The following is a 23,844-nucleotide window of genomic DNA, read 5'->3' on the forward strand; positions in this document are numbered from 1 at the left end:
ATTCTGAACATAGATCTAGAGTGATTTATTAAGGGAGATAGAGACCCCGTACACCACTTACCAAACATGCATAAGGTTATACGTAGCCTACGCCACATCAAGTTAATAAAGCCTGCAGTGAGGGCATATTTACTCTGAAATCTCTCGACTGAGATCTTCCATCACACACCTCCATATAAACAAACTCACCTGGCAGGACTGGGTGCAGTCCAAACGGCCCCCTGCTAGGCGATATGCCGCGAACAATGCAATCAAACAAAAAACTGATCTGTTCTCCTTCTACACAGGCAAGAAAGAAAACACCAGCCCCTGTGGAGACAGCGAAAGACAGAGCAAGAGAGAGAAAAATTATTTCTTAGTATTTTGCGCTTGTTTTCCTCAAAAGACATATGTACCATTTCGAATTGAGATTGATATTAATTGTCCATGGTATCGAATAGAAGATTAGTTTCAGTAATGACCAGCTGTCACAAGAAAATCGCAAATGAGGGAACATCAAGCCATTCTTCTGAACAGATGAGACCATTCACAAATCACTAATTAAAATAAATGAAAGATTCTTAATTTCTTTATTCTCTCACTCATCTGTGTATCTGGTTGATTAGATCAGGGTTTCTCAAACAGTGTTTCACTGCATTGGTTTGTTAGATTGTGAAGATGTTGCGTACAAAAATTAGGGCTGCACCGATACCACTTTTTCTCTTCCGATCCGATTCCGATATCTGACATCTCAGTATCGGCCGATACCAGTGTTGTTTTTTTCATAATCACTTTAGAATATCTATACCTCACTGAGTGATGCTAATTATATATATATAAAGAAACACAAACCTTTATCTACACATTATTTCAATATAAATGTACAAACTATTAAGAAAAACTTTACTGTTAACTAGTCTACTGGATAATGCTGCAGCAAAATTAACAGTAATTCCAGTCTAAGTGTTCAGTAGAAAAGAAGGCAGTTATTTATTTTATTTTTATTTTTTTTATTTTTTTTGCAATAAATATTCAACATTCAAAAAAGATCTATTTTTTTGTTCAATTTAGTTGTAAGATATCAGTTCACTTTTCATTCACAGTTATTTTTTGGAACCCATTCAACTTAAATATTGTTATAATTTGTAAACAAATAATAATAATAATAATAATAATAATAAATTATTATTATTATTATTGACTTTTAGAATTTTAAATACAACAGTAATATATTTCAATCGTGCACCTTTAACTTTAAAGAATTTATTCAAATTCTGGTAAAATGCACCTCCGGCACCGTTCTAAATGCATATTATAAGTGAACCGAACTATTGAGCATCTACATCTGAGATGTTGTTCGTGAGTAGCACTCAATTGTTGCGTAACGCATGAAGGCTAAAAATAGCCGCAAGTGTGGGTGTGTAAATAGAGCAGCGGCATTCAATAACGCACTGGTGCTGCACGTGCATATTATATATTTACTTATTAAACACAGCCTTTTGTGATTCACAGAGCTATCGCACGTCTTCAAGTGGCTTTGAATAAAATGCACGAGTCATATGAACTACCTCAATGGTGTTTTTATGGTTCTTTTATGTCATTTTTGAAGCTTAACAGGAACGAATATGACTAACACACAGTATCTGAATTGGATTGGGCTCGTTGGACCGATACCCAATCCATCTAAATACATCAGTATCGGAGCCGATACCGATCCAGATATTGGATCGGTGCATCCCTAACAAATATATTTCCACTATTTACAGAATCTGAAACACGAGGCATAATTTCAAAAGATGAATGGTGGCAGAAACTCTTAAATTATAATGTATAATTTCCTAAAAATATAAATAGAATGTTTCATTTCCTAAAAAAAAATATTTGTAGAGGTAAGAGGACATGTCTCCTCACCCCAGGTCTGGCTTTATTACTTCCTTTGAAAAGTCATTTCTAATTATTGAAAATGCACATTCTGGCAAAATCAGGATTTCAAATGTACATATACAAATAGAATAACATACATTTATAAAATTACCAGGGAAATAAAATAAAAAAGATGGATAAAACTAGATTTTTTTATTTTAGAAAAAATAGAATTTGACAACTTTATTTGTAGTGCAACCTCTTATTGGGAAAGAAATTCCAATGATGAATTAAATAAAATGTATTTATTATAGGAAAAGTTTGGGAACCCCTGGATTAGACAAGCAGGCAGGCAGTACAAAGAAAACATGGATTGGACAAGCAGCACCGGCGCCGGAACGAGTTTTGAAGTTGGGGGGGACAGCAAACTGATTCCGCAGTCAATATGGCCAATTTATAACAAAATAATAAAAATATGGCCAATTTATACCAGACCAGCTTCCAACATTGTCACATCAAGGTGACTGACTAGTTATTTATCAACATACACATTTCGAATGCTGACGTAATCTAACTAAGGGCGTTTTCACACCTAATTCGTTTGAGCACTCCAAGCGTGAACAACCCAAGTGGTCTCAGACCCCCCTAAAAGGACCCAAAAGCAGGAGGTGGTCTGAGTATGGTTCGTTTTTGGGTCCTTTTGTGGTTCAATTGATTTGTGCAATGTGAAAGCAAAGAAGTACCAGTCTGCTTTGCATTTTATGACATAAGTACCTTGTGGCTTGCCATAGCTGAAAACTACATACTTCATACATACTTCATATTCCAGTCACAATTTACTGTCCACATATGGGAATTTTAAGTGAATATAGATATACCATGATTACCATGACGTGTTTTTGTGTCTCATATTCTGTTCTTGTTGTATTATTTGAGCACCTAAAATGAATGGACCGGCCGCATTCAGAGCAGAGCAGCGCATTAAGATGAACCGCTTTAAAGTGCTCTGAGGGGCATACCGTCTATGAAGGTTCACGCCAAATTCCCACGAAAAAACAAGCGAGGATTTTTATAGTTTCACTTTAATTTTATTTGTGCAATGGCAAATTCTTGGCTCATACACACAATGTACTGTAAATGACATGCAGGAGAAGACTCTTGCTTGCTCCATTACTCTCGAGATGATAGATAAAGAAACATATTTTCAAATGCACAAAGAATTTCAAATGTTTTCATTCATGCAGAATAAGGGCTTGTAGGTTTTATTGGAGAGCCGTAACATAACGTGAGATAGTGAAGAATTTAGAACGGTATACATTATTACTATTGCATAATGTCAAATAATTAGCAGTGTTGTCTGGGTTTCATAAATGATATAACATAAGATATTACTTTTTATGTAATTCAATCACTGTGCAATAACTTTTAATGAAAAATTCAATATTCTTTAAAGCCTTAAAAGTAATCATATAGCCCCATTTTATTATATTATTTCAAGTTAAACATCACTAAATTACTACTTAAGGTGTAGGCCTATCTGTAATAAGCATACGTGAACCTTAAGAAGTATGACAATTTGTATGACAATTGCTTATCATAATAATCACAATTATTTATGAAAAATTATTGATAGCCAAATTTCATAATCATGACAGCCCTAGCTGCAATGGGGCTGTGGTGTGAACAACAAGGGGTCTGAGACCACATTAATGTGAAGAGGACCAAAAAAGAAACTGGGTCCTCTTTTAAGTCTACTTACATTGTGAACACCAAAAGCACTGAGGTCAGTTGCTGCTGGTTCCCTTTCTGGTTCACTTTAACCAAACTGGGTTTGGTTCACTTAAAACATACTATAGGTGAAACCACCATAAGAGATTCAAATCTGTTTCTGCGCCACCCAGCACAGAGACTGGCTATACACTTGTCATTGCACAGTTCATGCATACCTTTGATGAGGCAGATTTCTTCAGTTTCGGATACTTCTGGAACACTCTATTGATCCAACTGTGTGTTTTTGTGTATGGGTACCTCTTTTTTACGTCTATTAAATCGTTTGACAGTTGTTTTATTGTTTGTGTCTGCATTCAATAACGTTACACAAACACAAAATGCCCTGTGTTTTATACCTTTTTTTAAACGGCATATTGCATTCGAAATTGTGTGACCTGAAGAGTTAAGGGTTAAAGTTATTTCCTCATCCCCAATATTAGGATACAAAGCAATATTGTTCATTATTCTACTTTGTCTAATTCTGCTGATTTCAAGACTGATCTTCGGAGCCTGGGTAGCTCAGCGAGTATTGACGGTGACTACCACCCCTGGAGTCACGAGTTTGAATCCAGGATGTGCTGAGTGACTCCAGCCAGGTCTCCTAAGCAACCAAATTGGCCCGGTTGCTAAGGAGGGTACAGTCACATGGGGTAACCTCCTTGTGGTTGCTATAATGTGTGGTATTCGTTCTCTTTGGGGCACGTGGTGAGTTGTTAATGGATGCCGTGGAGAATAGCATGGGTCTCCACACGCACTACATCTCCGCAGTAACGCGCTCGACAAGCCACGTGATAAGATGCGCGGACTGACGTCTCAGACGCAGAGGCAACTGAGATTCGTCCTCCGCCATCCGGATTGAGGCAAGTCACTACGTCACCACGAGGACTTAAAGCGCATTGGGAATTGGGCATTCCAAACTTGGGAGAAAAAAAAAAAGACTGATCTTCAATATCAATCTTGTCTTACTGTGAATTAAGTCAAATTTCCCTCTTGAAAGAAGAATAACATGAAACCCACATAGGTTTTAAAACCTGTTATTTTACTTGATGAGCTTGTGCAAACAGTTTAGCTTGATAACATTGTGAAAACAGAATATGGGCATTCTACGACATATAAGTCATCTAATGCAAGTTATAACTACTTACTTAAACATCTGGCCTTGTGTATACCAGAACATGGTTTAACACGCATCTACAAACAACATAGAATGGCAGTAACAGCTAGCCAGCTCACCCACTTTCATTCATTTCTGGCTTTTATTATTCAGGTTCTGGGGTTTTTGTAGATCAATGGTTAGATCAGAGGTGCCCAAACCTTTTCCTATGAAGGGCCAAAAATCAAACTTGACTGAGGGCAGAGGGTTAAAAGTAAACGCTGCATATATCAAACTGTATTATTTAACACATTTAACATTAATACAGCAAAACACACAGAACTCTAAAATTAAAATCATCAAGTGTCACTTGCACAATGCACATAATTAATTTCAATATAATTTGTATGTATGTTGTGTCTCTTTCTCATTTGTGAGTCACTTTGGATAAAATGTCTGCTAAGCTACTAAATGTAAGCGTCTCTTAAAACATGGTTACTATCTCTTTAAGAAAAGCGCATCTCACATTGAACACATGGTAGTTCTGTGCAGTTTTGGAGAGAAAAAGTTACAACGGCATGACATAATACTATCAAGTAGGATATTGTTTTGTTTTGTGACAAAAAAGATAGACCTAGGCTACACATTATCCTGGATTTCACTCAGTATTACCATTTATTGGGACTGCCAAATGTAATAGGATTATTTAATTAAACAATGCTGTAAAATGTTTTTGCGTAGTTAATGCATTTAGCCTACTTACTTTTATTTGACATTAAAACTGTTTTCCTGTTGTGATATAAAAAACTTTTGCTTCTTTTCTTAAGAGGCGATTAGGCTGAATGCATTACATTATGAGGGAAATAAAAGCTACAACACACATTTCTGCAAATGAAAAAATTGAGGCCTTTTAATTTCGTTGACTTCAAAATATGATTATGATTAAGAACCAGCCGAAATATGGCATTGTATCTTATGGTTATTAAAAAAACTTGCAGCTATCTGTTTTTAGGCAGATAGTTGCAAGTAAACGAGATATCCTCACATTTAACAAATTAATCGCAGTTGATGCACACAGATGTTATACACACCCCAAAACGGGTTTTAGTCAGAATAAGAAATATGAAGAATTAGTTTACTGCATTAATGTTTTTGTCTAGCTGGCAGGGCAGAAAAGGGATTTTTGAGAGTCCTGGTCTGTTCACTTATAGTGCTTGTCGTAATGTTGTGCTGTGTTTGGAGTGAATGGAACCATTGTTTATATTGAAATGCTCCCTCACCTGACTTCATCAAGCCCGCTTCACAGGTGCACTTCAGTGGTTGTTTTCACACGGCTATGAAATGCTGTGCAACGTATAGTGCGCGTTGAAGCCATATTTCATTTCAGATAACTGTACACACTGTTCCACGAGTCCACCTAATTACCATCTTGACACTACTTCAGTTCCCACTCCATTTTAAACCAACTAGGTTCTGTCTGGCGGCACCTCCGACTTTGGAGCTGGCCAATCATAGTGAAAATTTTGGGGTGGCACCTGGGATGGCAATGGAACTTTCAGAAAGCACTTATTTCAAGTTCACTGAAGTACGCATATACATTTAAAAAAAAATTAAATCACTTATACTCTCTACTTTTCAAATAAGCTATAGTTTTTGTATTGCAAAAATAAAAAAAACATGTTAAAACATAAAGGTTAATTAAAAACGAGGAGCTACATGAATGCCATCAATTAGGCAGGCCAAATCCAAGGTCATCACAGGCCAACTTTGGCCCACGGGCCCTAGTTAGATGGATCGATCAGATGTCTGCATTTTTTTCACTTTTCTTGGTGCAAAGGGCAATGGCACGTTTACCTATTTAAATTAATATCAGATGCTAAAACTACATCGAATTATAGTCCTTGCCAGGAATATACTTTAAAGTCTGTTGTTGTTAATGCTTGAGGACATGCTATTGGCTGTTGTCATTGCATAATTCATGAGGTACAACTGTGCAGGTTATGGGGACTGTTTGGGGGTGTTATTAATTAACATTTAAAAGTTATTGGGGGTTATAGTTATGTTTTAGGTTCTGTTTAATGTTAATTATGTCCTGACATGGGTTTATTTTTTTCGTTACCTTGGGATAGATTAGTGTTCCTTTGAGTTATGTATGATACTGTTTGAGGCAATGATGGACATCATAAAGCATTTTGGAGCTTTGTGTCAAATGAATCAATTATTATGGTAAATGATTCGGCTTGTTGAAGTGCTTGACACGTCACATACTGGCGACATCTGTTGGTGAAATCACATGACTTGGGCAGTGTGAATCAGGCTTTGAAGCACTGATTCAAAACAAGTGATTTGTTAGTATTTAGAAGCTTTACAAAATGAGTTACTTAAGCGACCGTCTCTTGTTTGCATTTGCTGAAGCCTGACCAAAAGAGTGCTTGAGCGAGATATTGTTTTGATTTTATCTATCAAGAACAGGAAAGCAATGATTCAAAGTGGCTAGTAGTCACTCCTTATCAGTCATGCTAAACTATTATTAATGCATGCTGTGTCACGCACAGCAAGCCACATGATAAGATGCGCGGATTGACGGTCTCAGAAGCGGAGACAACTGAGACTTTTCCTCCGCCACCTGGATTGAGGTGAGTAACCACGGCACTACGAGAACATAGCAAGTAGTGGGAATTGGGTATTCCAGAATTGGGGATTCTTACCAATCAAAGCCTAAACCTAATCATTAGTGTTTCAAAATATAAATGAGACATTGAAAAAGACATCCTCACCAAATAAATGCATATTTCTAACCATTAGTGTTTTAAAATGCAGAAGCGAAATGAAAAAGCAAATTTTCTGAAGCAACCACATCTTGTTGTGCCGCTTCTATGACTCAGTCATGTCACGTGTCAGCTTGAGTTCATGGCTGGACTTGAACCATATTCCTGTGACTCTAAGTCCAACGCCCTATCAGGTGAGCTACCATGCAAGCTATATGTGTTGGAATAAGTGTATATATGTAGGTGGGTCTGTAATACAAGCATTAAAAATGTATTGTTTTTCAAAAGATGTGTTTGAGTAAAAGTGTGTCGATATCATAAAATAGCATGGTCTGAGTAATAGAGAATAGAAATAAGTATTTATAAAGTCATAATCAGCCATTAAAGTCATGATTTGAATGAAAGTGAATAAAACACAGTTGTTGTAGTACCTCTAGTGTTAATTTCACCTGGAAACTGCAGGGAATTGTACCTGGAGACACGTATAACATGTTTTGCAAAAATGTATATAGAGTCAAGTTTTCACTATGAGACCAGGTTGCAGCAGCCAAATTTCACAATTATGTCATTCACTCCTGTTTAAAACACAATTACAGATATCTAAAATTAACTTCTCACTAGTCGAAAGTCCAATTTCACATATCAGCAAGCAATGCACTTCTTACTAGCAAAAATGATAATTTCTGACATCAATAATTGCATTGTTATAATGCAAATGTCCATTCCTGATATCAACAATTAAGTAAAAAATATAACTTGTAAAAATGCTCATTTTTGAATATTTTAGCTTAAAAGTATCATTTATTTGCCAACCATAGGGAATGCATGATGGAATGTTATTTCAGCAGGCTAAAGGGTTAACATGCTAATTGCAAACGCAAAGAGAAATGTTTAATTAGACCATTTGCTGCTTTGGTTATATCACGTGATATGTCAGTTACAGCTCACATGACATCAGTTGATTTTCATGCTTAACATACAGTAAATCTTCAAGTGATATTATAGGATTTCTAATCAGGCACCAAATAGAATGTCCAAAACAACCAAGAAAAAAAAAATATTTAAGTTAACACAAATTCTTTCTAGCATGTCATTCCACTGTCGGCCATCTTTGGAATGCTCTTGGGAGACTATTTCCAGTCATGCCAGTGCAGCTCCTATCTACTTGAATGGGGGGGACACCGAAATCTCAAAAACGGTTGGTCAAGATTACAATCAAAAAATATATTTCAAATCAGCCATAAAATTGGATAATATTGGAATCATAAATTTTGCTTCTTTACCTCATATTACGCTAAAACACGCAATTTTCCCAGCTTGTATAGCTAATGCACATGCGCGTTAGTGAGTTGATTGATGTCTGTATCTAAAAAGGTGATTGGCTCTTTTATCTGTAAGGTGGGACTTCCTTTCTACATCTGTTGACTGTTGAGCGCTAGCATTTCTTGGTTGGGCATTCCAATTTCTCCCATTCATTTAAATAGAAGTGGCCCGTCTCTGCTAAATAGTCTCTGGTTAACATTAAGTCTATGCTAAAGAGTACTGCAGACATGGCAATAAGTAATGTTTTACCATCTTATGTAGAAGAAGTATGGTGCTTTGTGGATTATATGAGCCAAATGCTTAGATGGTACACATATCTGGCCCACACAAGCAATAAACACATAACGGTTATGAAAATATATAGATATATTTGCCCTTTAAACTGAACAAAATCAAATGGAAAATGTATGAAAAAAAGTGGATTGTGTACTGATAAATTGTGCTCTGTTGCCCACACCTCCTCCATACACATGTCAATAGCTACCATCTATAAACCATTAACACCTTTCAAACTAAAATAGGTACTGGTAGAAGCAATGCCAAATGAACAGCAAAACACGAGCAAAGAGACTTGAGGTTTTAACTACAATGGAAAAAGTAGAGTAACAAAGACTTGGTTTGCGACAAGATTCAGTGACTCATCCACAGTAAGATTATGGCTGTTTTTCTTTGTTGCACATGATGAGAACAGAGACTTAGGCGGTCTTTCATGGCAGTAAATATAGTCCTGTCAAATCCTTCAGCGTCACTGTGGAGACAGTGAGCAGTATAGGACTGACAGTCCTTTACAAAAATAACCATAACACACTTAGCTCTTGGTTTCCTAATTCATTAACATACTGGTAGGCTATTAATACTTGAGACATGTTTCCAACTCTCTGGCCATTTACCTTGCCTACATTTTAAGAGAAAAAAAAAAAAAATATATATATATATATATATATATATATATATATATGCTTTTTCATTTTAAAGTAAAATAGTTGATATTGCACTGTCAGTGTTGTGGTACAAGTGGAACACAAAGTAGTAATGAAACATTTAGACATACTATGTGTCAAGGGGCTTGAGGTGTACATGTATCTTAATAATATACACTGGTTATGGGTAACATACACTGACAGCCAAACATTTGGAATAATGTACAGATTTTTCTATTATGGAAAGAAATTGGTATTTTTATTCACAAAAGTGGCATTCAACTGATCACAATGTATAGTCAGAATATTAATAACGTAAAACATTATTATTACAATTTGTTAAACTACTTCAAAGAGTTCTCATCAACAAATCCTCCACGTGCAGCAATGGCAGCTTTGCAGATCCTTGGCATTTTAACTGTCAGTTTGCCCAGATACTCAGGTGACATTTTACCCCACGCTTCCTGTAGCACTTGCCACAGATGTGGCTGTCTTGTCGGGCACTTCTCACGCACCTTACAGTCTAGCTGACCACACAAAAGCTTTTAAGCTAAGTTAAGATCCATAACACTCTTTTCCATTATCTGTTGTCCAATGTCTGTGTTTCTTTGCCCACTCTAACCTTTTCTTTTTGTTTTTCTGTTTCAAAAGTGGCTTTTTCTTTGCAATTCTTCCCATAAGGCCTGCACCCCTGAGTCTTCTCTTTACTTGTTGTACATGAAACTGGTGTTGAGCGGATAGAATTCAATGAAGCTGTCAGCTGAGGACATGTGAGGTGTCTATTTCTAAAACTAGAGACTCTGATGTACTTATCCTCTTGTTTAATTGTACATCTGGCCTTCCTCTTTCTGTCTTTGTTAGAGCCAGTTGTCCTTTGTCTTTAAAGACTGTAGTGTACACCTTTGTATGAAATCTTCAGTTTTTTGGCAATTTCAAGCACTGTATAGCCTTCATTCCTCAAAACAATGATTGACAGATGAGTTTCTAGAGAAAGCTGTTTCTTTTTTGCCATTTTTGACCTAATATTGACCTTATGACATGTCAGTCTATTGCATACTGTGGCAACTCAAAAAGAAACACGAAGACAATGTTAAGCTTCATTTAACAAACCAAACAGCTTTTGATATAATGGCAAGTGATTTTCTAGTACCAAATTAGCAATTTAGCATGATTACTCAAGGATAAGGTGTTGGAGTGATGGCTGCTGGCTCTCTAGATTTGATCAAAAATTACTTTTTTCAACTGAATATCCAGTCAATGACAATGTTTACATGCACTTAAGAAAACGGTTTATTCCAGGGTTTTAGCAGAAAGCGGCATTCTGAAATGTCAGGTAAACAAGAATGCTGATTTCCTTACGAATTTAAGGGATTAAGAGAAAACGGTTTAACACACACTTACGTTTCTCTCGGAGAACACAGCTTAATGTGGCCATGTAAATGCATCAGCAATGTTCTGATGGGTGTTTGAATAGCGCATATGCATGGAACAGACGGAACAACAAACATCATCATAGGATGGAGCCGAACAATATGTCAAACAGCGGAAAGAATTAAACATTTCTGGGAGCACAGTGGGAAAAGCACATACACTATAAACTATACCCATTTATAAACACCAATGTAAAATATCCCTGTCCCTAACGTCCACATATGCACGCTCATACACTGGGGGAATCCCAGAGTTTTACATAAAAGCGAAACCCCACTATTGCAGTGCAATTCAGCTGCAGGTCGCGATGGAAAGTGAAGGAAACAAACACAGCAACAAATCTGGAATATCTGGAAATAAAGCAAAGAAACGGAAAATAAAATAGTTAAGTCTTCCTTGTATCCCATGTTTGTTATTTACACAAGCGTCGCATTAAAATTACGTTGCTGTGGAGAAAGCTGCTTACTGAACGAGCCTCGTATATGGGAGAAATGCCGCTTAGGCCTATATAGTGCATGTAAACGGGAACGCTGTTTTTTCGCAATAAGCCACTTTCTAGTGTCCATGTAAACATAGTCAATGTGTTTGGAAATGGAAATGCATTTCATGCTGCCAAATGTTAGGACATTTCAACACAAAATAAAATAAAAAATACATAATACTTACAAAATACCTGAATTAAACATGCAACGTGATGAGGTCCTGTGACTATATATACTATGTATATATATATATATATTCACATACACACACACATATATGTCATGTGACAATAAATGACAGTTTGAAACATACTGTTTGAAACATTTGTTGCATACTGCGTTGTTTTGCATACTCTTTTTTTTATTTATTTTTTTTAAGGCAAGTCAGTCCATTCGGCAGCCATCTTTGGAATGCTCCCAGCAGGCTGGGCAGCTATTTTTCTATGTAAACAAGTGGCATACAGGTGCAGCTCCTGTCTACTTGAATGGGTACTGAAATCTCCAAAACGGTTAGTTAAGATTATGATCAAAGAACATATTTAAAATCAGCAGTAAAATCTGACAACACTGGTATCATAAACTGTGCTTCTTTACCTCAGATTACAGAAAAAAAAAATATATATATATATATTCTCCCGGCTTGTCAAGCTAATTCACATTCTCGAGATCTTTGACAGTCGATGTCTGTATTAGAGACTGACCGATATGGGATTTTTGAGACCAATACCGATTTTAGAGGGGGGAAATTCACCGATTACCGATATGGTGGCCGATATAGTTAATTTTAGAGCTGGAATGAAAACAGACCTTTTCTATGTGGATTGTTCACCGATTTTGCACCGATATGACTATGCAAAGGTACTCAGAAGGCTGCTTTCTTAAATATTTTTATCAAAGAATATTTGACATTATTATTATAAATTGTCAACAAATTATAGAAATGAACACTGAGAAAATAAAGAATAAATAAAAATACAATAAATAGCTTAAAAAACATCAGTACTGTATGTTCAGTATCAGTCAGTTGCTGACCATTTAAATAAAGAATAAATAAAAATACAATAAATAGCTAAATAAACATCAGTACTGTATGTTTAGTATCAGTCAAATGCTGACCATTAAAATAAAGAATAAATAAATAGCTAAATAAACATCAGTACTGTTTAGTATAAGTCAATTGCTGACCATTTAAATAAAGAATAAATAAAAATTCAATAAATAGCTAAATAAATATCAGTACTGTATGTTTAGTATCAGTCAATTGCTGACCATTTAAATAAAGAATAAATAAAAATAAAATAAATAGCTTAATAAACCAGTACTGTTTAGTATCAGTCAAATTCTGACTATTTTAATACTGCCAGTCAGTTAGGGGCAGGTTGTAAAACAAGAAGCATTTACACCTGCCGAGTCAAGAGATAAATGGCGGCAGCGGTGTTACACCGTATTCTGCTATACAAGTTATGGGGAAATTTTCAACGGTGGAAAACCAGACTTTTAAATATTACATTTTGTAAATGCAATGACTGGAATTGTTCGGTTGAAGGGGGTAACAAACTGTGAATCCTGAACAAAACAGTTTGGTGAATACATGTTTACACATTAGCTTCCACTCAGCTGATAAGCAATGAAAGAAGCTACGTGGTTAGCTATAAGCTCATTGTCACGGACAGTAAAAGATGGACGTTGTTTATTTTACTTTCCAGCATTGCGTCTCACCAACTAGGTAACAACATTGCATGAAATCAACACTCAACAGACACAATCCACCACCGCACCGTTGTGCTGAGCTGCAAAAAGATGCTCTGATGTTTACCTTTCAATCTGCTACATTATTGACTGCACTGACAAACTACAGCTGGCTAACAGCAAACAGATGTGATAAACATGAGTGACATGGTTGTCAGGGACAGGGTTAACGTTATATTAGTTATATTGAAAAGGGAAAATGATGGGGTCATTGTTTATTAACTTTCCAGTATGTATTTCACAAACTAGTTAGCAACTTACCGAGAAGACACGCTTAACTCCGCACCGCTTAACTCCGCCCTGTCTGCAGAGCCACCATCTGTTCAGAGTCAGCTCTGTAAACAGTTGAGTTGGAAAAGTTTTCATATCTGCGCATATCGGTAAACATATACGCCGATACCGATATATCGGTGAAAGGCTAATAACGGTCGATAATATCGGCCAACCGATATATCGGTCGGGCACTAGTCTGTATCTGAAAGGTGATTGGCTCTTTTACCTGTAAGGCAGGACTTCCTTTTATACATCCGTAGGCCGTTCCAATTTCTCCCATTCATTTTAATATAAGTGGCCCATCTCTGCTAAATTGTCTCAGGCAGTATACTGTATAGTAAACTAGATTCATTCATATCTAGCAATTCTCTGAACCACTATACAGCATCTGAACTTAATACTTAAGATATTTTTTTGTCTGAAAACTTGTGTCATCAAATTCATGACCCCATTGTAACATTTCCAATCAGCTTAAGCTCTTACACTTATAGAATCAAGCAACACCTCTTGTTAGCTGGAAGACCTTAAGAGTGGATGAAGCAAGACTTGTATTGTCAGTTTCAAATTGTTTTAGATCTCATTAAGATTTTGCATTGCTGATGCCTGTCAAATTGTTCCACAAATGCCCTATCTGACAGAAGGGTAAACAGCGATCTAAAATCTTTGACACACAAAGCCACTGAACAAATTCAAACCCGCTCACTCTCCAAAATCAAACGAGACAGCTGACACGCTCACTAATTGCACTGCCTCTATGTGGTTTGTCACCGTGTGTTGCCTGTGAAATTGTGTCTAGGTTAAAACAGTGGCATGGCCATATTTCCAATTTAATTCACTCGTAGAGCAGACATGCACTGAATTTTGCTAATGGCAGTGTGAGGGACACAACTTCTGTGTGGCAGAGGCCAATCAGCTCATGGCTGTCAAACTGTAATGAGGTACGGCACTGGCTAACAGGTACATGCTCCAGAGGAGGTAATTATCACTCTGTATGCATCTCAATGTGAACTTGGCAGTCTCCAAATAATTTCTGTGTGTCTGGTTAAAGGTTCTTTAATATCGGGTTTTCCTCTAAAGTTAGATATAGGCTAAAACAAAGCAAACTCTTGTAGTGGAAGACCAATTGTTAATAGGTTTGACATGTTACTGGGTATTTAATAAAAATAAAATAATAATAATAAATTGGTTGTGCATATTGGTTAACAGACAAATTAACAAAAATAATAGGATATGGTTTGTCATAACAAACAATACTGATAAAACTCCAACCTGGTCTCATGACAAGTCATAATAATAGTATGAGATGGCAGAATGGTAAGAAAGAGTTGCCTCACACAAAATGCATGACTTTTACTTCCATAGAGAAAAATAAAAAAAAACAATTCACAATGTTATTTAGATGGGGGGCCTGGGTAGTTCAGCGAGTATTGAATCAAATCCAGGCCGTGCTGAGTGACTCCAGCCAGTTCTCCTAAGCAACCAAATTGGCCCAGTTGCTAGGGAGGGTAGAGACACATGGGGTAACCTCCTCATGGTCGCTATAATGTGTGGTTCTCGCCCTCAGTGGGGAGCATGGTGAGTTGTGTGTGGATGCCACAGAGAATAGCGTGGGCCTCCAGACGCACTGCGTCTCCGCGGTAACGCGCTCAACAAGCCACGTGATAAGATGCGTGGACGCAGAGGCAACTGAGATTCATCCTCCGCCACCCGGATTGAGGCGACTCAGTACGCCACCATGAGGACTTAGAGCGAATTGAGAATTGGGCATTCCAAATTGGGGAGAAAAGGGGAGGAGGAAAAAAAAAATGTTATTTAGAGTTTTCCTAAGTTTAACCCTTTACCCAAACCCTAAACATAACCATTAAATACATAGGAGTAAATCTTTTGTGTAACACGAAAGAAAACTTTGGGGTTTGGTACCAGACAAGGGAAGCGTATTAAGCCGGCACCACACTAGCCTATATTTCTGCCGATTTTCAGGTGTGAGCTTCATTTACATAATTGCGGCCAATGGGTGAGATGCGTAGCACCTATTAGCGTCTGCCAGCAGGAGGTCGTTAATCAATGGCTACGTTTACATGCCCCCTCAAAATGCGATTAAGGCAATACTGCGATTAATCTGTTGTTCATGTATACAGAATAATGTGAGGTGCTCCCCCACTGCAGAATCTACAGCCCTACAGCAAAACAAAAAATCCTGGTTACTTGCGTAACCTCTGTTCCCTGATGGAGGGAACGAGACGTTGTGTCGATGTAGTGACACTAGGGGTCACTCTTGGGAGCCCGAAACACCTCTGGTCTTTGATAAAAGGCCAATGAAAATTGGCGAGTGGTATTTGCATGCCACTCCCCTGGACATACGGGTATAAAAGGAGCTGGTATGCAACCACTCATTCAGGTTTTATGCTGAGGAGCCGAGACAAGGTCCGGCCATTTCAGCGGGTAGTTCAGCATTGTGGCAGGAGGGGCACAACGTCTCGTTCCCTCCACCAGGGAACGGAGGTTACGCAAGTAACCAGGACGTTCCCTATCTGTCACTCACTCGACGTTGTGTCGATGTAGTGACACTAGGGGTCCCTATACAAAACACCGCAACTGGCTGAAATGTGTTACGTGAACTGGCGGTGTGTGACGGGCAGACGACTGTGTGCCTCATAGCCAGTGCACCAGGCCAACACGTAACCTCCCCCAACATAGTTATGAGTGTCGAACAGCCCTTTGGGGACAAGTCGACTACCCAAAAGATAGAGACAGTCTAACACTGTCGTGGCTTCTTTTCCCCTTCTTTTTTTCCAATCCAAGGGGGATTATCCGACTGGGCCGCCAGGTCTAGTCAGGGGGGTGTCCCTCCCAAGGGCACATAGCCCGGTCGGGGTCTCAAGATCACGTGAGAGTAGCCTGGACCGAACTCCAGGCACATTTCGCTGACAGAGAACGCTTGCAGGTCTCCTACACTCTTGATGGAAGTGAGCGCAGTCAGGATGGCAGTCTTCAAGGAGAGTGAAGGCTTTGGCTGTCAGGGACGACGTGAACCTACAGGGCTTGGATGGGAGCTTTGGGCGTCCGCGCCAAGTGGCGGCGCTCTGCGGGCATAGGTGCACCGCGAGCGCCTTATCCACCGGGGGAATCACCGTATAGCCCCTGGCCGCCCCGCCATCGAGGGTAGTGAGGGCGGGGGAACTGAGAAATCAGGACCGGGCAGTAAAAGGTGCCTCCCACGATTTTGACAGCTCCTCGTGCACTTCCGGGAAGAAAGGCACTGGAGCGGGGCGTAGCTGCTTTGAGTGGCGCCGCGAGTCCAGGAACCAATCGTCGAGGGTTCAGGGGAGAGCGGAGGGCTCCACTCTAGCCCGACGCTCGCGGCCGCCAGGGAAAGCATGTCCTTCATCTCTGCCTCCGCCTGTGACTGGGCAATTGACCCCAAAGGGGGGAGCCCAGCTGAGGATTCTGTGTCCGACTGGACAAGCCCGCTCTCCGATGCTGCGCTCGAAAGCTCATCAGCTTCGCGGGCTCCGAACAAGAGGTCGAACTCGCCGTGAGATGAGCCGGCGGACTCATCCCAAAGCCCAATCGGGGCAGACGAGCGTGCTGGGGAATGGGAGGTCCGTGGGGGGATACCCAGCGGAGGTGATCCCATTGGAGTCCCCAAATCGCCCCCAAAGCAAGCCGTGACCGCAACGTTGCCATGGTCATGTTCTCGCAGTGAGAACATGAACCATCCACGAAGGCTGCCTAGGGGCGTTCTCTGCAGTGCACCAGTGCAGAGGAGGGAGAAGCCACTGAAATGCAGATCCAGCAGAGGTGAATGAACAGTCATGAGAATTCAGCTCAATGAGCATGACTGTTCAGCTCCGAAGAGAATATCTGAATGAGTGGTTGCATACCAGCTCCTTTTATACCCGTATGTCTGGGGGAGTGGCATGCAAATACCACTCGCCAATTTTCATTGGCCTTTTATCAAAGACCAGAGGTGTTTCGGGCTCCCAAGAGTGACCCCTAGTGTCACTACATCGACACAACGTCAAGTGAGTGACAGATAAGGAACATATTTTCCTGAGTTGCGAATGTCTGGTTGCAGTCTGAATTGAATGTTGGTGAGATAAAAAGACCATATACCACAAAATAATGTCCAGGAAACACATCTATCAAATGAGTTTGTCCTCATGGGTGGAACACAACAACATCGAGTGCGTGTAATTCCATTTCACAAACAAATGACTCTTATGAACCGATTCCTTTTAGTGAATCAAAACAGACAGTGCATTCAGTGTAGTCGAAAATGACTCTTATGAACCGGTTCTTTTAATAATTCATTCAAAAAGACTCACAAACTGACTAACTAATTTTCCTTATGCCAAGCTGTATTTAAAGATACATAATTGCAACAAGATGTTTTTTTGTAATAAATATTAGTTTATAAAAAAGCATTAAACATCACATTTCTCAGCAAATTATCAGAGTAATGGCAAGTAGCATGTAAGCAGGATTGAAAAGGTTTACCTAAATCATGTAAACATCCTAATCTAGTTATACCTTATACTCTGATTATTGAATTAATCAGAGTATTTGTGTTCATGTAAACTTAGCCATTGACCGTCGGGACTCCCTGCTGAGTTAATGGCTTCTAAAACTGAAAAATTTGTTCTGTTGTTCTGTTCTCCTGTTCTCCAACGATGCATCATACAATGGAGGTAAAGCAGTTAGTTGCGTACAGTACTGCCGCTCCCTATACGCGTATTACGCAGTCTTCGTACGGCACCAACTCCCTAAGGGGGCACCAGAAAGTCCACCAGCTGCCCTTACTCGCACATTATACGTTATTCAAGGACCCGGTAGCAGTCACGGAACACAGGCGCTCCCACTGTGCCTCACTGCACCTTTTTCTACTACACTAAAATGATTCATGAAATCAGAAAGTGGAGGCACAACAGTCTGTTTTTATTGAACGTAATTTCTTCACTCACTGAATGCTGCATATGGATAAATACACAGTCACACACTTTCACAAGGTAAAGTTACTTCATGAATCACATCCTAACTCACACTTTTACAATTGTTTATGCTCATGCAGTACTCCTGTTGTTCTTTCTGCAAACTAGACAGAGGATCAGAGAGAAAGAGCTGCAGTGAGTTGATGTCTGCCACCCTTCCACCATTTAGTATTGGGAAGTATGTCGTACCGAGATCTCAGCAAAACAGTCTGCATGTGTGGCGCCAGCTTTATAGGTTATTGACATACATCAGTCATTTGCATTGCATGAATGAATATGGAATTAGTCCATTTTTTTTCACTGACGTTTGCTTTCTTAAAGTGTTGGATAGGAGGCTGGCTAAAATGTGATGCCTGTATTGTATTGATTCAAACTTGATTGTTTGGTCTCTATAGAAATAAAAGTCATACATTTTCATATGAGGCAAGTTAAACAAGCACTAGCAGTAAAAGCTGAAGCCCTTTCAAGTTCAACCTAACAGAACATACGTGACTTATGCTCTACTAGTGCACTACAGCAATGAGAGTATGCTTTCGGTGTCCAATATGAGTGTCCCATTGCCCCCCGCCCCCCTCTTTCCCCCTTCTCCCTCAAGTTCTTCCACTTGGCAGGAAGCCTTTCACATGCCACCCATCACCCTAAAACACATAAAACTTCTCAGAGTTCCCTGCATAGCGCACTCCAACAGCTGAGCATTTAACAAATACCCTGAATAACACAGCTTCAAGGCACGACAAATTAATTAACCAGTTTATGATTACGGTAAAATGCTATTTGTGTTGTGTCATGGCTGAGGTTGTAAGGAACATTCATATAAGATGGACTGTTAGAGCCACTGAAGCTACAGAACAGCTGCAGGTGGAATTGCCAGAGAGGCAGCTGGTGCTAACGCAACGTCTCATACTGGACCATATCACACATTACCACAAATCTGTGTGTGGGTGTGTGGGTGCACAAAAGTAATGTGTATAACTGATTCTGACTGTAAGTATGGGGGGAGTGAGAATGTGAGAGGGGGGGTATACTGGGGGGGAGAGAGAGAGAGAGAGAGATTGGGTTATCTGATTTTCACATTTATTACTGGCAAACACCTCTGAGCTACTTCTACTAGAAACACTAAGTCCCAGTGAAAAAGAGAGAGAGGAGACAACTTCGCAGCTGAATACTTAATCATTCAATCCCTATCATTGAATAAAACACAGTAACCTGGCAACAAGGAACAATGAATCTCAAAAATATGAAGGGCAAATCCATTCAATTCAGCAATTTATCAATGAAAAGAATAATAACAAAGAACAGAACCAAACAAAGAACAATAACATGAACTTACAGTAGCCGCATCTTGTCCCACCCTCAAAGACAAATCCATTAGGAACGGCGCCATAGCGCCTTAAGTCAGACAGTTTCCATTGGGCGATGACAGTTGGAGGGAGGTCTCTGGCAATAACAAGCATGTTGTTGCACAAATGCAGTGAGGCAGGGCCACTTTCTAGTTTGGTGCCAGGCTGGACGTTGACGTTGAACCTGTGGACTGAAAGAGAGCTGAGTTTAAAAGGAGATTTTGTAATAAGACCGCATTACTTTAAAACTACTGGTAGTTTATTACTGAAATCAACACAAATTGTTGTTCTGGACAGGCTCTGAAAAGGCCTAATTTCTGCCCTTAAGCAATGAAGGCATAGTCGATTGTTTAAAAATCTAAACACTTTAAAAATAGTTAAGCAGAATTGGATAGTCTTCTTATGGTCCTGCATCTTGAATTAATGCGCTAGTTGACTGAATTCATATAAAGGAGCACATAGTGTATTTTTTTTTTTTTTTTTTTTTTTTTTTGCATAATCTGAAATTCTTCTGAATACATTTTGTTCTACCAAGAAGAATTAACAGCATTATCAAACTGGAAACCCATAAGAAATATATTTCAACTACAGCAAACCACAGCAAGAGTAAAGAATTATAGTGGATTCATTTAATTGTAGCTGCAGTTTTATTTGTCAGTTTGAGTTTTTAAGGCTAATAAGCACAGGAAATTTTAGAGCAAGTTATTTGAGGTTTGATACATCATTTATGCACCAGATTAACCAACACAGATGTGAATATAGACTCCAAATCATTAGAAACACTACCTTAATTTATCATAATTAAGACAAGTAATCAATATTGTCCATGCAAGCATAATTAATGATACAGCTTGCCTGCAGCAGTGTGTGTGTACAGGATGTATCTGTATGCGTGTCTTGCTTCATTAATGAGATTAATGTTTTTCATGACTCGTATTACACTATTATTGTTACACATAATACTCACAGACACACACAAAAAATATTTTCATCAAATGATACCTTTTATAATGCAAGACTTATTGATTATACACACACACACACACACACACACACACACACACACTTTCTAATTCCCTTCTCTGGCCAAACAAGCATAAGTAATCTACAGTCACTGACTCATTGATCATGAACAGTCTGAGGGGAGTTTGCTCAGAGTGGTTTGTAAATGCAGTTTAGCAGGAAACTGATAAGATCAGCAGAGCAGAATGAGACATTAGCATCTCGCTCCACCAGACTCCATCTATCATCGTTCTGATTGCCTTAACGCAAGACAAATACACAAACATGAGGCTGAAATCAAGGAGGCATCGGAGCAGAGACGACATATGGCATCGAGAATCGTCAGTATAACGATTGCCAGTTTCATTTTAGTTCAAAATAAACCAAGAAAAACAGTGAGTTGTTTTCTTGAAAGGTAAATGATGGAAATGTCTGAGACAATCTTTCAAGACAATGTAATTTTCATTCAACATGTCAGCTGGATGAACAGAATCGAAAATTTGATTTGCTTCTGAGCCAACTCCAGGATCACATTTTGCTGTCAGATACTTTGCAATGTTTTTATTTTTTAGTATGTGTTACTTTGTCGAGCGCATATTTTTTGAAAACTTAAGAGATCTTATGGAGTATCACACATCACAGGGTCCCATTTATAACTCGGCTGCTTTCCCAAAGGGCATGCTGCACTGCTCTAAACTCCGCCAAGCATTCAAGGTTGTGACTTGAGACAGGTTACACAAACTAACAAAGAAGATTTCATATGTGACTTTGAGAGTGTGTGTATGTGTGCAAATAAAAGTGTGAGCCGCTTGTATTTCGAAAATGTCTGGGATTAATACATCCAGTAGCTGCCCTGACCCACATTGTGCCCAAGACGAGATCAGACATGAGACCCCTCCACTCCCCCATTACCTATGTACTGACCACTTGGACGACCATTTATTTTAATTATTTGGTGCAGACAGATAGTAGCCAAAGTGAGAGGGAACAGAGAAATATTTCATAGGAAGCTGCTCAGAACAAGTTACCCATTATGTCACAATGACTATGTTTACATGGACTCCAAAAATCCGTTTATTGCAAGAAAGCTGCTTAAGGCTCAAAATCGGTGTATGCGTTTACATGAGCTGTGTTCGCGCCTTTCTCTTTACTCCCATAAACATGCCGCTCGGTTAGTAGGCAGCTTTCTCCACAACGTAATTTTCCCACGACTCGTGTAAATAGCAAACATGTGATCCGAGGAAGACTTCACTATTTTATTCTCTGTTTCTTTGCTTTATTTCCAGATATTCCAGAATCGTTGCTGTGTTTGTTTCCTTCACTTTCTATCAAGACCTGCAGCTGAATTGCACTGCAATAGTTGGTTTTCCCTCTTACTTAAAACTCCGGGATTCCCCCAATGTATGAGCGCATATACACGAACGTCAGGGACAATCGATTTGTTACATTGGTGTTTATAAATGGGTATAGTTTATATGCTTTTCCCACTGTACTACCAGAAATGTTGAATTATTTCCACTGTGTTGACTTTTCAGAACGCCGCTTTCTGCAAAAACCCTGGAATAAACCATTTCCTTAAGTGCATGTAAACATGGTCAGTTAATTTCAATGAGGGGCAAGATTAACGGAGAGCAGGCACTATCCCGTGAAAAGCGGTAGAGAAGTGGAGTGTGCATCTTAGAGCTGTGTGCCAAAAAATTATCAAATAAAAATAGAAAAAAAATGACTGAATAGAAATGAATTAATGCAAACTTGCAAAGCACATCTTTTGGCTTTCATTCTTTAGCATGTTTTATTTTGACATGGTAAAACAGATTGCTTGTATTACCACGAGTGATATCGTCGCACAACAGTTTGCAGACATTTTTCTGCTCTGTGTCGGATTTTATGAAACAACACCATGTTGCACCTGTTTTAATAACAAGCTCCTTTTCATTTTCTTGACGTTATATCGATCATATCAGCAATAATTCATCAAATAATGGAGAAGTTCAGATGTGCGGTGTCATTAAGCACACTTTCGGAGCCTTAAATAGATGATCCAGTTGTCTGGATCACAGTGACTCTGTAGAGTGTCAGATCGGAATTGAGTGTGCAAATTGTGTTCAGCAACGAGTTAAACTTCATTGTTTAAAAATCACGTTTAATAGCTTAATTCCTACAGTACAACTACAGTATCCGTGGTACAGCAGTGAAAGATCCACCAATCAGAGAACCGCGGCCAAGAAAGCCAGCAAAATAAGACCAGAAGCAACCGCCCACTTCAATGACACACTCTCAATGACGCAAACAAGTCGGTCTCCCTGCACTTATATATATCAGTGTATATCAGAATATTTCTCAATGAACATAAACTATATTGTTTCTACACTTATAATCAACAATCTAAAATTAATGGTTTTATATATTTCCATAGTTTTATATTCGATCATGTCATTTGCAATGCTTCATGGGATTGTAATTCGTGCCCTTGTGAAAGACAGTAAGTACACACGTCTTGTACAGTACCTTTAAATTTTTGTCAGATTTTCAAATACTTTTTTGCCTTAAAATAAAGTCTGTAATGTTGTGATTTACCTCGGAGCTGGTTGGTTTGGTTCATGCTTTACAACTCTTTAATGGAGGGTTTTGGAAGAAATGAATGGGAAAAATACTTTCTTGCGCTCTATTGGGTGTTAAACCAGTGCATGCAAATAACTGGGCATTTACCAGCCGCAATTCATTCCACCCTCAGTCTCACATGAAGCCCTGCCCACTGATAAATACGCTCATGCTGCGCACATGGATTTTCACATATCGTGATATACAAGATATAGCAAAATCTCTATCAATTGGCACTTTATATCATCGCCACCAAGGA

General features: G+C 38.9%; 1 protein-coding gene across 4 annotated transcripts in view; it reads right to left on the minus strand.

Moving 5' to 3' along the window:
* The window catches only part of LOC127445373 (protein Dok-7-like), a 46,834-nt gene that overhangs the window by 16,589 nt on the left and 6,401 nt on the right, over positions 1 to 23,844 (minus strand). For 2 of the 4 annotated variants that reach the window (XM_051705412.1, XM_051705411.1), the window contains exons 4-5: positions 19,973 to 20,173; positions 190 to 309 (exon numbers count right to left, since the gene is read on the minus strand). In XM_051705412.1, the coding sequence (XP_051561372.1) occupies positions 190 to 309; positions 19,973 to 20,173 (321 nt within the window). The remainder of the gene's footprint in view (positions 1 to 189; positions 310 to 19,972; positions 20,174 to 23,844) is intronic. The other 2 variants (XM_051705414.1, XM_051705413.1) reach the window with 2 other exon arrangements.

Source organism: Myxocyprinus asiaticus, chromosome 8 (genome assembly GCF_019703515.2).
Source record: "Myxocyprinus asiaticus isolate MX2 ecotype Aquarium Trade chromosome 8, UBuf_Myxa_2, whole genome shotgun sequence".
Taxonomy (NCBI): domain Eukaryota; kingdom Metazoa; phylum Chordata; class Actinopteri; order Cypriniformes; family Catostomidae; genus Myxocyprinus; species Myxocyprinus asiaticus.